This window comes from Marmota marmota, unplaced genomic scaffold, assembly GCF_001458135.2.
Source record: "Marmota marmota marmota unplaced genomic scaffold, marMar, whole genome shotgun sequence".
NCBI lineage: Eukaryota > Metazoa > Chordata > Mammalia > Rodentia > Sciuridae > Marmota > Marmota marmota.
The window spans coordinates 32,895,338-32,909,898 of NW_026000016.1; the positions used below are offsets into that span (position 1 = coordinate 32,895,338).

At 40.9% G+C, this 14,561-nt stretch overlaps 1 protein-coding gene across 5 annotated transcripts in view; it reads left to right on the top strand.

Moving 5' to 3' along the window:
• The window catches only part of Ptpn14 (protein tyrosine phosphatase non-receptor type 14), a 175,275-nt gene that overhangs the window by 115,442 nt on the left and 45,272 nt on the right, over window positions 1-14,561 (top strand). For all 5 annotated transcript variants that reach the window (XM_015483646.2, XM_048809391.1, XM_048809392.1 and 2 more), the window contains exons 4-7: window positions 434-531; window positions 2,619-2,686; window positions 12,396-12,466; window positions 13,510-13,597. In XM_015483646.2, the coding sequence (XP_015339132.1) occupies window positions 434-531; window positions 2,619-2,686; window positions 12,396-12,466; window positions 13,510-13,597 (325 nt within the window). The remainder of the gene's footprint in view (window positions 1-433; window positions 532-2,618; window positions 2,687-12,395; window positions 12,467-13,509; window positions 13,598-14,561) is intronic.

Consider the following 14,561-nt stretch of genomic DNA (forward strand, 5'->3'; position numbering starts at 1 on the left):
AAAAAAAAAAAAAAAAAAAAAAAAAAAGTTGATGTGTTTCTGGAATTTTCAGCAATGCATACGTATTTTGAGTGTGTTGAGTACAGTTTCTGCTGTCACAGTGTCATGTGTGTCCAGGTGTAGAGAGCTTTTTCATTCTTGGTCTCTGTTATGAAGAACTGGTTCATATCACTAGTTTATCCTGTTGGCCTAAAAGCAAGTGATTTGATGAGAATGTTCTCAATCTCAAAGTAAATGGGATGTGGCACCTGCTACATCAAACAAAGACAAACACAGGCTGAGGTCACTTTCCATCTTTTATAGATGACTTTTGTCAACATCACCTGTGTATCCTGCTGTGTACACAAGGGTTTGCATCCAGGGACGTCTTTTGTGGGAATACATTCCAAGTATGTGTTTTTGAGTTTGTGTGTTCCTCTCTTCCCATGAACAGATATCAGTATTACCTGCAAGTCAAAAAAGACGTGCTTGAAGGCCGGTTGCGGTGTACCTTGGAACAGGTGATTCGACTGGCTGGCTTAGCTGTGCAAGGTAAGATGTAGTCACCACCAGCGTGTGAAATTCTATTTTCTGTTGGATTTATGGTGTTGGTGTCTTCTTAGTGTGAAAAGATACACTGACCTAAATGATCCCTCATTAATACTCCCTTCTCATTTCAAGAGGTCTTACATTAATAATAAGAAGAACTAGTGATTTTTGATGGCAGGACAGTTTCTGTCTCAAAACTGTTTGCAAACTGCTCTTGCTTATTTCATTATAGTTTTATTCCAAGAAATAGTAGCTTTAAATCTGTGTTTTAGAGTTGATGGGACATTCCGCTGCACAATGTGGTTGTATTCTGTGGCTTAAAGGACTGTGTTATTGTCACAGCAACTTCCAGTGTAATGGCCTTAATCATTGTCGTATGATTTATTCTAATACAGTTAAAGAGAGAAACTTAAAATCCAAGTTGGTAATGTGAAATAACCAACTTCTCTTGGAATAAATTTATCTTCAACCTATCTTATTTAGATTTATCAGACAGCTATTTTTTTTACCTTCTCTACATTGTTATGTGTCAATTCTTTTAAAATACATTTTATTATATTAGTAGTTTAATTTTTTTAGTCATATTGAAAACAAGAAGCTGGTAAATACAATTTTTGAAAGGAGAACTAATTTCCCTTTCAATCCTCCTTTTCCCTAAAAATCAGCTGGTGTCCAAGTATAACCCTGCCAGCAGCCAAGTTCTCGCTGTGTGGACTGTTGATTTAGAAGCCGTGAACTGAACTTCCCAAACTTTGAACTGAAGTTGAACCTTTTGGTTTCTAAATGTCTAGAGAAAGTGGCCTTTCCCTGACCTCTTTCATATCAGTGACATAGCCATTTCTGTTAGACATAAATTTCCTACAGAGTTAGCTTCTGTTATTACTCTTTGGATGAAAATGCCCCAAATATGTTGTATTACACCTGTCTACATAGAGCCTGGAAGGGGAAGAAAGAATGGCCAGTAATGGTAGAAGGAGCAGTGGAAGCATCATTGAAATAATGGAGTAGGCACCCTTAATAGAGGGAGGAGTGAGTAGATCCTGGGGATTCTTACTGGGTTTTTAGAAAGATGCATCATCCAAAATATAAGTTGGGAAGGAAGGTGATAACTGATGATTGATCTTCAAAATAGGCAGAACAGATCATGTGCTACATTTGTCGATGGCTCTTTGGTATTTCAGCAACTTTGTTGTGTTGACCTTCTGTATATCTGTGTATTCTTTTATTCTGCATCTGTTGTTAAATATAATCTTAAATATATCTGAGTCCATTTCTATTGGCTGCTAAGTCTTTTACATGAAATCAAGATTTGACGCAGGTTTGGTTTTTGTGAAAGTGAGTGAGATAAGGAGCAAGACATACGTTCCTATGTTGATGTTTATGGCATAGGCTGTGCATGTTCGTTTTGCATGTGCTCCAATATACCACTGAGAGATGAAAACATGACAGAACAGAATTTCTGACATCTTGTAACATGCAAAGTTGTTTAGGAGGTGTAAAGATTTTCTGAGGTTGCTTGCCAAGGGTGATCTGCAGTGGGAATTTCCAGCTGCAAATACATGATCAGATGAAGATACATTTAGCTCTGTGGTTCTCCAAATTAACCTTGATTTAAAAAGTCCCCTTGGTAGATAGCCTAAAGATATGAACTGAGGCACATTTAACAGATAAATATAGTTCTTTCTTTTTAAAAAATAACTTTTATTTATTTCTGTATGTATGTATATACATACATGTTTATGAGGTGCTGAGGATCAAACCCAGTGCCTCACACATGCTAGGCAAATGCTGTACCACAGAGCCACAACCCCAGCCTATAGATTTGTTTTTAAATATTTAAATAACCTTTTAGGAATAGCTTTCACTATATATATTTTTTAAATTGTGCAGTGGTGCTCATGTGCTGATATTTAGAGTTGTTAGGTAAATGTAGTTACTATATCAAGCACCTCCTGGCACTATTTTCATTTAATAGTGGTGCAGAAAAAGGATACAGTAGGAAGAATAAATATGGTAACAAGTTTGCAGTGTTTTATTCCATCTTTAATTTCACATAATAACTACTCCCCTCTCCCCCATCTTCTTCTCAGCTGATTTTGGAGATTATAATCAGTTTGATTCTCAAGATTTCCTCCGAGAGTATGTGCTATTTCCTATGGTAAGTGCATTTTCTTTTCTTCTTGCTTAATTTTCTACCTCCTTTGGGCATTTAATTCTTGCCTTTGAAAAGAGAATTCTTTCCTTAGAGAATTGGGCCTATACATGTTTTCAGGGGAGGAAAGCCTATGCATTAATAAAAGAGGGACAAGGTCTATAAAACACATTGAGACACTAAAGTCATCCTTTTTGCCTCAAGACACTCCCTAATTTCTTTTTCAGATAGTTCCTTGTTGCTGTTTAGAAATACCACTGATTTTTGTATATCGATACTATAACCTGCAATTTTCCTGAATTTGTTTATCAATTCTAACAGATTTTTGGTGGAAGCTTTATATAAATTATATAGTCACTAAATCGAGACACTTTTTTTCCTATTTGGATGCATCTATTTATTTATTTTCTTGACTGATTGTTCTCATCTGGGCTTCCAGGACTATGCTGAATAGAAATGGTGAGAGTGGGCAGAAACCAGTCACATATAGAGTAGCCTAAAACCAACCGACAGACAGTCAAACTTAGGGGTTCATTTACTTAAGAAGCTGAAAGATTTATGTACTGAAAACTATCAAACATTGATGAAAGAAATTAAAGGTAGCAAATAGAATGATATAATATGTTCATAGATCAGAAGAATCAATACTGTTTACATGTTCATGTTACCCAAAGCAATCTACAGATTTAATGCAATCCTTATCAAATTTTCAGTGTCATTGTTAAAAGAAATAGAAAATTATCCTAAAATTTATATGGAACTACAAAAGAGACCCTGAGAGCCAAAGCATTGTTGAGCAAAATGAACAAAGTTGGAGGTACTAAGCTACCTGACTTCAAACTATATTACCAAGCTATAGTCATTAAAGCAACATGGTCCTGGCAGAATAATAGACACATTGACCATTGGAATAGATTAGAGAGCCCAGAAGTAAATCCACACATCTGTGATCAATTGAGTTTTGACACAGGGGGCCAAAACATACATGGGATAAGGACAATTTCTCCAATCCATGGTGTTGAGAAAGCTGGAAATCTACATGGAAAGGAATGAAACCGGGCCCTTATCTCACCCCTTACACGAGAATCAGCTCCAGATGGATGACAGACTTGGTATATGATGAGAAACTGGAGAACTGCTCAAAGAAAACAGGAAAAGCTACAGGACATTGGTCCGGGCAACGATTTCTTGTATACGACCCCCCGATTATATAGGCAGCAAAAGCCCAAATAAACAAATAGATTGTAACAAGCCTGGAAGCTTTTGCCACAGCAAAGGAAATAATTAACAGAGCAAAGAGACAATTCACAGACTGGGAGAAAGTGTTTACAAATCATTCATCAGATAAGGGGGTCATATTTAAAATACGCAAGAAACTTCCAACTACTCAATAGCAAGAAAATCCCGTTAAAAAACAAATGGGCAACAGGCCTGAATAGACATTTCTTAAAAGAAGACATACAAATTCAGGAAATGCAGACTAAAACCACAACGAGATGTCAGCTACCACCTGTTAGGGTGACTGTTGTCAAAAAGAAGAAAGAGAACAAGTGTTGGTGAAGATGTGGAAAAAAGGGGAGCCCTGTATACAGTTGGTGGTGATGTAAGTTAGTACCACCATAGGGAACGCAGTGTGGAAGTTCCTCCAGAAAAACTAAAATAGAATTATCATGTGACCCAGCAATCCCACCTTTGATTATAAATTCAGAAGAATTGAATCAGTGTGTGGAGGAGATCTCTGTACTCCAATCTCTACTGCTGCATCATCCACAATAGCCAAGATATAGAAACACCCTAAATTCCCCAAAATGGAGCAATCAATTTAAAAAGTGGGGTTTATATACACAATGGAACACTATACAACCTTAAAAAGAACAAAATCCTGTCACTTACAATAATGTGGATAAGTCTAGAGGATATTATGGTAGGTAAAATAAGCCAGGCACAGAAAGATGAGTGCTGCAAGGTCTCATTTCTGTGTGGAATCTAAAAATTCAAACTCATAAAGGTAAAGAGTAGAATGGTGGTTACCAGAGGTGAAGGGGCAGGAAGGGAAAGGGAAAATGTGGATGAACGGGTGCAAAGTTTTATTTAGATAGGAGGGACAAGCTGTGGTCATGGATTTCACAGCATGGTGACTACACTCAATAATTATGTATATTTCAAAATCACCGAAGGAGTAGATTTTAAATGGGCTCATCACAAAGAAATGAGAATTGGGTGGGGCAAGAGATAGGTTAATTAGCCTGATTGGCTTGTTCCAACAATGTATATATGATCAAAATATCACATTGTAGCCGATCATGGTAGACTCACTCTTGTAATCCCAGCTACTCTGGAGGCTGAGGCAGGAGGATTGCAAGTTTGAGGCCAACCTGGGTAACTTAGTGAGACCCTGTCTCAAAAATAGAAGAGCTCAGGGGTGCAGTTCAGTGGTAGGGCACTACTATTACTTAAGAAAAAAATAAAAAAGAAAAGAAGAAAAATCACATTGTGTCTCATAAATATATAAGATTTTTGTCAATAATTTTTTTTTTCAAAGGTGCTTCTTTGTCAAGCGCTCCTCATTTACTCATTACCCTCCAGCAAGCTGGCGGTCTGGTTTTCCTTTCTGGGTTGTTCCCACCCCAGAGCCTATGTACCTGGGTTTCCTCTACTTGGAAATAATCTGCCCCCAATCTTTACATCACTGAGGTCCAATTCAAACACCACCTTTTCAGAGAGGACTTCCTTTTCCTTCATCACCTGCTGTCGATATACCCTAATCATTAGCCACTTTCTGGACTTCACAGCTCTTTCCGTTTTTGAAGTAAGAGTGAGACTGGATTTTAACCCCCGGGGATTTTTGTTGGTTGCTTGGTTGGTTGGCTTTGGGGTAAACGTGAGGAATTTTTGTGAGAGAGGATGAAAACATCTGCAAAGCCCATTTTAGGGAAGAGCTATAACCAGCCTGACATGCTGGCTCTGAATTTAGAAATCATGATTATTCACCACTTAAAAAAAAAAATCAATTGTTTTGCCCAAAACACTGACCTGGGTAACTAACACCCAGGGCATGAAATGCTACAAGAAATGGTGCGTATTCTCAGGAGGCTCCAGTGTGGTTGGGTAAAAAGGAAGTTTGCAAAATCAGACTGTGAAGCCAAGTATAAGAAAGTGCGATGGGCATTTTACGTGGGGAGAGGACAGTGTGCTTGGGAAGGCTTAGAGATGAATGGAGTGTGGGCTATTTTCTTAAAGGGTAGCAGGATTGTAAGAGGGGAAGGGGGAAGGAGCAAGGAATGATCTAGACAGAGGGGAGGGAAGAGGTGAGGTGCCTGGAGTATTTGGGAAAGAGTCAAGTGGATAGTGTGACTGTAGCTTGGTGGTGTTTGGGGGGAATCCTGGTGTATGAAACTGAAAACTTCAGAGAAGGCGGAATGCCTGAGCTTTTTCCAGAGCTTCACAGACTCTACACTTTGAAAACTGCTGGCTTAAGCAGTGAGACCATTTGTGGGAGGAAGTCAGCTGGGAGTCTGTTGTGGTGGTCTGGAGAAGAGATCTAATTTAGGTGGCTAGCAGCGAGATGAAAACAAGGAAGCAAAGCAGGAGATATTTTGGAAGCAAAATAGGCAAAATTTGGAGTCTTATCAGCTGTGACAGACAGGAGAAAGTGGAGAGTCTGGTGACAAAGGTTTTAAGGTCTTTAATTTTTTTTTTTTTTGTTTTTTGGAAAATGAATTTATTTTTTATACTTCTGTGTGTGTTAGCTCAGTGATCACAACAAACATGAAGCAGCCTCGGTGGCATTTGTCCAATGGATGGTCTGTGGGGTCCCAATAATTATTTTCTCCCAGAAGTTTTTCCTTAAACTTCATATTGACTCTCAACCATGATTCTTTGTCTTGTCTGTGGCTTTGACTTGAACATGACCCTTTCCAAGGAGTGACTTGCCAACTAGCATGCATGAAGTTTTCTACCCCAACCACAGGGACCTTCTCCAATCAAATCCTCTGTCCACATATAATGTCTCATTTTCACTTAAAATTGGGTCTTCAAAAACCACCTTCCTGAGAACCAGCTGTGCGCAGGCCATCAGCTTATTCACCTTCTCCGCAACCTATGTGTGGGGTCTGCTGTCCTCACCTGGGTCTGGCAGAACCATTTCCAACCAAGGTGGTGAAATCAGGGGGGTGTTAAGAGCATATTCTTGCGGAAATGAAGTGCTGTATGAACTGAACCTTTTGAGAAGCAGGCCAAAGGGAGGCCACTCCAGGCCCCCAAGCTCACAGACTGCTGCCACTGCATGCAGAGACAATAGGCACCTGATGGGGACCATCAAAGCCCAGGTTACTGCCATCTTCTCACAGCTGAGGCCAGAGGTGGGATGGGTTTTAGGTTTTGAGTCACTAGAGTAAGACTGGTGTTACTATCCATCTTAGTATATGAGTACAACTGCATTGGTCCAAAGCGTACCTTGTTCTTAGATGTTAGGAAAATACTGCAGATCTCTATCTTTTCAAGAATAACTCTATTCTTCTTCCCTCTAAGGAAACAGCAGTAATATCTTTATGCCTACTTTTATTAATGTATTAATAATTCTACCCATTCTATCAACTTCCATTCAAAGAGATTAGCAGTTACTTAGCAGACAAGTTCTTCATAGGATTTAATGTCAGTATGCTTAAATGAACCTCTGATATTGCAGAAGTTCACTGGGATATTTATCATCGTGCTTGATGTGAGCTCAGATTTTAAGAGTGTCAGTTTTATGTCAGACGAAGTAGTTGATCATGGAGGGTTGAGCATTTTCTACATTTTTTTCACCCCAATCTTATTAAAAGACTTACTCGCATTATCTGAAGGAAGAGACCAGGTTAGGTTGCCAGAGTTTGCAAAAGTAATTGCCAGCATGAGATTGATGAGTTTGTAAGATGCCTTGACAGGTGTTAGGAAGCAGTCAAGAGAGTAAGTTTTGTTGTTTTGTGCACCATGCTTCCTTTTGGAGATTCATTCCTTACTGGGCTCTGAGCAGATCATCTACTGAAACAGCCTGGACTCCACACATCTCACCAGTGGGCAGACAGATCCTGACATTAGTATTTTGGGGTTCTAAAATAGCTTTCTTCTGGATGGGAGCTGCTAGCTCCTGGTGCATATTTATATTCAAATTTAAAGTTAAATAAAGTTAAAAATCAGCTCCTTGGTAGCATTGGCTGCCTAGTGGCTAACTGTGTTGGAAAGCTCAGATATGAACATTCTTACCATCCCACACAGTCCTGTTGAACAGTGCCCAAGATGATGTGGCACAAACTGATTGTCGTCAGAGTATATGTCTGAGTTGCAAATGTTCCCAGGCCTCTGCCTGTAGCCATCTTCTTTCATTGCTCCCTGCACGTCCCCACCCTGCCCCACCATGTTGTGTCCTGTGTCCTGCGTGCACTGCGGTCGGCGGTCAGAAATTTCTCAGCAGAGTTGCCAAGCCGTGCTGTGCCCACATCCTGACTGAGCCACTCACAGCCCACCTTGGGCACGGTAGCCTTCTAAGTCTCATTTTCCTCATCTAAAATGAAGCTAAACAGGGCTGAGACTGTAGCTCAGTGGTAAAGTGCTTGCCTTGCATGTATGAGGCCCTGGGTTCAATCCTCAGCACCACATAAAAAACAAATTAAAAAAACAGATATTGTGTGTTCATCTACAATTAAATAAATATTTAAAAAAGATATAATAAAATAAAATGAAGCTAACAAAGCTAATCCCTTTGTGAACATTCAAAGAAAAAAAAATGTACGTGAAGTATCTAATTTGGCACAGGTGAAATTCTCAGTAACTGTGTGTTCAGTTGTCCTGTCATTGTTAGCATAATTCTTGTATCTTTATATCTTTATGTAGGCAAACATAAGGATGTTAAAGAGTGCGCTTTCCAGGTAAAATCACTGTGTGCATTGTGTGTGTGTGTGTCTGTGTGTGTGTGTGTGATACCGGGCATTGAAGCCAGGAGTACTCTGTCACTGAGCCATATCCCCAGCCATTTTTATTTTGAGACAAGGTCTCGTTGAGCTGCCCAGGCTGGCCTGGAACTTGTGCTCCTCCTGCCTCAGGTGCCAAAGTACCTGGGATGATAGGCACTTGCCCCTGTGCCTGGCACTGTTTGCATTTTGAAATGTGAGCCGAGGACAGGCAGAAGGTACAAATGATCACTAACCAGCTTTGCATAATCAAAAACTCTTGTCTCATAGTATGAAACTTACACTCTAAGTAGTGCGTTCACTGATCATTTATTGATCATTGTCTCTGTATGGAGAACTTATAAGTTGTCACTCTGGAAAAGCACTGTGACAGACTCCGTAAGTGATATAAAGAGGAATCATTGCCCTTGAGAGGCCTAAATTCTAATAGAGGGAGACAAGAATAAGGAATGGGTACACAAATGACTGTGTTAGAAACGTAGCTGGGAGAATGTAAGATACGCACAGACAGGTCTGGGGTGAGAGAGGCTACTTCCAGCGGGGGAAGCAGGAAAGCCCTGTGGAGGGCAAGGATTGCTGAGACGGGGATGTGAAGGACAATGTGACATTTCACACGCTGTGGTGGCACTGGATGGTTCTTCCAAAAAAGGGTAGACATGAGCATGAACAGAGATCTAAAAGCAGTTTGTATTCGAACACGAGGTGGCCTGAGGCCCTAAACCCTTGGGGGAGGAGATCTAGAAGGAAAGGCTGGGTCATGTTGAAGAATGGTGCCATAGCAGGGCTCAGCTGTTGACCTAATTGAGGAGGCAGTGGGGAGCCATGGAAGGTTGTAAACTTTCTGCTTGATTCCACCAGAGCTTTCAAAGAGAAGAATGCATTCCTTTGGTGGGGGAGGGAAGATAGGATGAATAGCTGTGTTTGATCTTACAAAGTTACTGAATTTGTCAAATGGCATTTCTTCAGCAGAAAAAGAACAAAGTTAAGTACACAGGCGCTCCACAGGTGTGCAGCTGCGTAAGGCACTCACTCTGCCGTCTCTCATTCACCCAGGGCCACTCGCACATTTCTCTGGTGGGGCACAGGCCTCAGGGAGGCCCCAAGCGCAGGTGGAGGCAGTGGAGTACAATAGCAGAGGGGTTCCTTTGGGCTTTTTCTTTTATAAAACTAGGAAGTGGAAGTTTAATGGAACCTTTTTTGATCTTCACTTACCCCTGGTTTATTCTGTTGCCACATATCTTTCACTGGCTTTTCAAAATTAATATCATATTGGAGACGAAAACTTGATACTGAGATGCACACACACAGCTAAGTTTCTAAGCCTTGTGATATCTTTGTTCGTCCACGACGTAAAGCTAAAAGCATTGAGCTCATTTCTCATTGTGGACTCAACTCAGTGGAAAGGCTAAGCAGGAAACAACAAGCTAATCAGTAGGTGTGAAAAATAAGAGCTCTGCTGGTTCCCTCTGTGTTCTCTAAGGACTCTCTCGTGGGCTCTGGACTTTGCAGAATATGCAGAGCTATAAAATTTCCAGGATATATTTACATCCTCATTTCCCACTTTTAAAAATATCATTTTTTTCACACTTCAATGTTTTGAGATGGAATATTTCTTACAGTTTGAAGTGTATGTTTTGGGGGGTGGTGTTTCATCCACGAACAGTTGTTAAACGGGAGGTGAATCTCTATATAAATGGTAATTTAGAAAGAAGGGTATGAGGCAGTTTATATGATCTCTGCCCAAATATGAGCCCCACTCTGTACCTCCAATGTCATGAGCCTCAGGGTGCCCTCATCAGGATTCAGCTGAGTCCCTTCTGCCCTCTCCTCCAGAGCTTAGAGGAAGAAGGAGCACACCTGTGCCCTTTGTGGTGCTCACCAGCATGGATCCCATGTGGTTGAGACACTGACTGGTTGGCTCCATGCCTGTTGCCTTACAGAATGCTCTTGAGACTTTTCAGCCATCATGACTGCTTCCCTCCTGTGACTGCCCAGTAACAGTGCAATCAGCTGGCTCTGCCTTCATGTGGTCTGAATAAGTCTGTGGTATTTTAGAAGTGGACACACAGATCTGCACCAGTGCCTACCTGAGTTCACCTTTTGAAAGGATGGTGGCTTAGAAACTCACTGGTCTGCACTCTTATTATTAAAACTACATAAGTATATACCAAGCGATTCTGATGAAAGTACATTTGAGAGACAGATAGGGAAAAAAGTAAATGAAGAATTATTCCTGAGTCTTAGAGAATTTAGATGGTAATCCAAATGACACCTTGAAATAACCTAAGTTACAGTGGAAAGCCATTTCACAACAGTAGGAATCACAGCTCAGTCCTCAACATTATAGGCCTTGCTTTTGCAGGAGTAAAGGAGAGATTGAGAAAGTAAGGCTAGTTAGGTGATATTCTAAAACAGGGAATTTTTAAAAAAAAAAGTTTTATTAATTGCTACATTATAATTATTCCTAATAGTGGAATTTATTGTGACATTTATTGTGACACTTGTACACATAACATAATTTGATCCATTTCATTCCCCTGTACCTCTGTTATCCCTTTCCTCTTCCCCACCCCCATTCCTTTCCTCTAATCTACTGGTTTCCCTTCTGTTTTCGTAAGATGCGTTTTTCTCCTTTAGCTTCTACATATGAGGGAAAACATGCTACTCTTGGCTTTCTGAGTCTGACTTATTTCACTTAACATGATGTTCTCCCATTCCATCTATTTTTCTCCTAATAATATAATTTTGTTCTTTAGAGCAAAGACACTATTATATATATACCACATTTTCTTTACTCATTTATCTGTTAGGCTGTTTCCATAGCTTGGCTATTGTGAATTGTGCTGCTATATACATGGGTATGCATGTATGTACAGTATACTGACCTCAGTGCTTTTGGATAAATATTAAGCAATGGTATAACTGGTTTACATGGTGGTTCCATTCCTAGTCTTTGGAGGAACCTCCATATTGATTTCCATAGTGATTGTACCATACACAGTTCCACCAGCAGTGAACAAGTGTTTCTTTTCCCCTGCATCCTTGCCAGAATTTATTATTTGTATTCTTAATGATTGCCATTCTAATCAGGGTACCATGAAATCTCATTGTTGTTTTGATTTACATTTCCCTGATAGCTAAGAATATTGAACATTTCTTTAAATATATTTGTTGGCCATTTTTATTTCTTTGAGAAATGTCCATTTAGTTCATTTGCCCATTTATTTTTATCAGGAATTGAACTCATGGGCACTCAACCATTTAGCCACATCCCCAGCCCTACTTTGAATTTAATTTAGAGACAGGGTTTCAACTCGCTGTTGCTGAGGCTGGCTTTGACCTTGAGATTCTCCTGCCTCAGCCTTCCAAGCCACTGGCATTACAGACATGCGGCACCTCGCCTGGCCATTTGCCCATTTTTTGATTGGGTTATTTTGTTTTTTGGTGTCAAGTTATTGGGTTCTTTTAATATTCTGGATTTTAATCCTCTCTCTGAAGAATAACTGGCAAAGATTTTCTCCCATTCTGTAGGCATTGTCTTCATGCTCTTGTTTCCTTTTTCAGTGTGCAGAAGATTTTTAATTCAATGCTATCCCATTTATTAATTCTTGGCATTATTTCCTGAGCTTTAGGAGTCCACTATTGAGAAAGGACATCACTGCCTGTGCCTATATGTTGGAGTGTTGCTCTAAAATAGTGAACTTTTATGGTTTGCAAGCAAAATGACCATTGCTCATACCCTCTGGACCTGTTTTCTACTTCTCTAGGATTTGGCCCTGGAAGAGGCTGTTCTAGAAGAGCTGACCCAGAAAGTGGCCCAAGAACATAAAGCTCACAGGTGAGGAGGCAGAGGGCCCAGGGCTCCCCAGCCAGCAGACACCCACTGACAACAGACAGGGCACCTTCATCTCCCGACCCCACTCCTGGCCTTGGTCAGCATGGTCTGCTTCTTCTACTGTGTGACTCAACTCTGAACTTTCCTGAGGTCTTGAAAACCCCTCCTTCCCCCTCCTGTTCTTCTTTGTTCCTTTTCCTTCCTTCCTTCCTTCCTCCTTTCATTCCTTCCCTTCTTTGTTCTTTCCTTCTCCTCCCTTTCTCCTCCTCCTTTGCTCTCTTCTTCACCTCCTTGCTTCCTCCTCCTCTTCCTTCTCCTTCTCTTCCTCCTCCCCCTTCTCACCGAAATTCCACATAGAGGTGGAGTCGTTACCCATCAACGTTCCTCTCTTTGAACCTCCTCAAAATCTGTTGCCACATGGGGAAAAGCCCAGCACTGCCTGCTCTGAGCATGGAGCCAAGTGCCGTGCTGGGTGGGAAGGTGAAGATCAAGAGGGAAGAGGAGGGAGACTGACTTCACTGAGTGTTTGGTAACAGGGTTCCTTGGAGCTGTCTGTGCTGGACCAGTAGACAACAGACATCTTTTCCATCCAACCTTGAAAACTCTGAGAACCCAGGCAGTATTATATCTTGGCCTCTTGGCTCCCCAAATATCACCCTCAAGTAAATCATAATAAACCCTAAAAAAATTTTTTTTCCTTTCCTTTTAAGTAGAAATTTTCCCAACTTGGTGGGGAGACCTTGTTTTTAAAGCAAGGAATATTATTCACAGGGATGTCTGGAATAATTATTTAGTGTTTTCAGGGCTGTGACTCTTAATTAAATAGTTTACCCACCTTCTTATTGTCCCTGTTGAGTAAAAGGCTACCAGGGGTTGTGTTAATGAATCACCAGTAATGTACCGTACCCTTACAGTTGGGTGATGATTGCTCTTCCCAGAAACTAGAGCTAAACCACAGCTCTGGAATTTGCCATCAGGAAGGTAGGAAGTTCCACTGACTTTGTGGCCCTTCACTATTTCCTCCTTTAATGCTATTTTCATTGTAGTGGAGTCCTGCCAGCAGAAGCTGAGCTAATGTACATCAATGAAGTGGAATGTCTGGATGGATTTGGACAGGAAATCTTCCCTGTGAAGGTAGCGTGTCACGCCCCATTCTTGCTTCAGCCTTTTCAGAACTGTGCAGGCATTTGGAAAAACCAGTGTTGATAGCAGTGGACCAGCATGGCTTGTCCTTCTTGTTGCTACATGGCATTAATTGGCAAGTCCCCTTTACTTTTGGTAAAGCAAACACTTATTCTTAGCTAAGAGATTTTGAAGATTTCCATGGTCAGCAGAATACCTCATTTGTCAAGACAACCATCTGAGTATCATACGTCAGCTTATCAGGCTCCTGGAAGGTACTGAGACTGTATTCAGTCTCGGTGGGACAAGTAGCTCATGTCATGTGTGTATCGACAGAGACTCTAGCTAATAGTTTTCTTCCCTGTGCCTGTTGCTTTTTCTTGAATGAATATAGGAATAATTGTCAGTGAACTAGAATAAAACATTTCCTATATGGGGTGCGTTTTATTTCTCCAGCTCTGCAGAGCTCTCCATTGTGGGTTTCCAGCCCTTTTGGTGCTTTGTGGAAACTATACCTAGAAAATAGCACATCGCATCCTCTGCAATAGATCCATGTCCTCAAGTGGGTGTGGTCAGGGTTCATGGTGCATGGTCACTTATAGAGCTAAGCCTGTAATCCACACTCATTTTCCTCTCTCTGCTGACCGACTTTTCAAAAAATGGAGTTCTATNGAGAGAGAGAGAGAGAGAGAGAGAGAGAGAGAGAGAATTTTTAAATATTTATTTTTTAGTTTCCAGCGGACACAACATCTTTGTTTGTATGTGGTGCTAAGGATCGAACCCGGGCCGCACGCATGCCAGGCGAGCGTGCTACCGCTTGAGCCACATCCCTAGCCCAAATAATACAGGTCCTTAGCACCCAAAGAAGTTGAAAGCGTGTCACACTACGTCCTGGGGAAGACACTTCTATTTAGTGTGGTCTTTTCCACACGAAGTTCCTGAAAACATTCCAGGGCTGGAAGGGTGCCAGTCCACT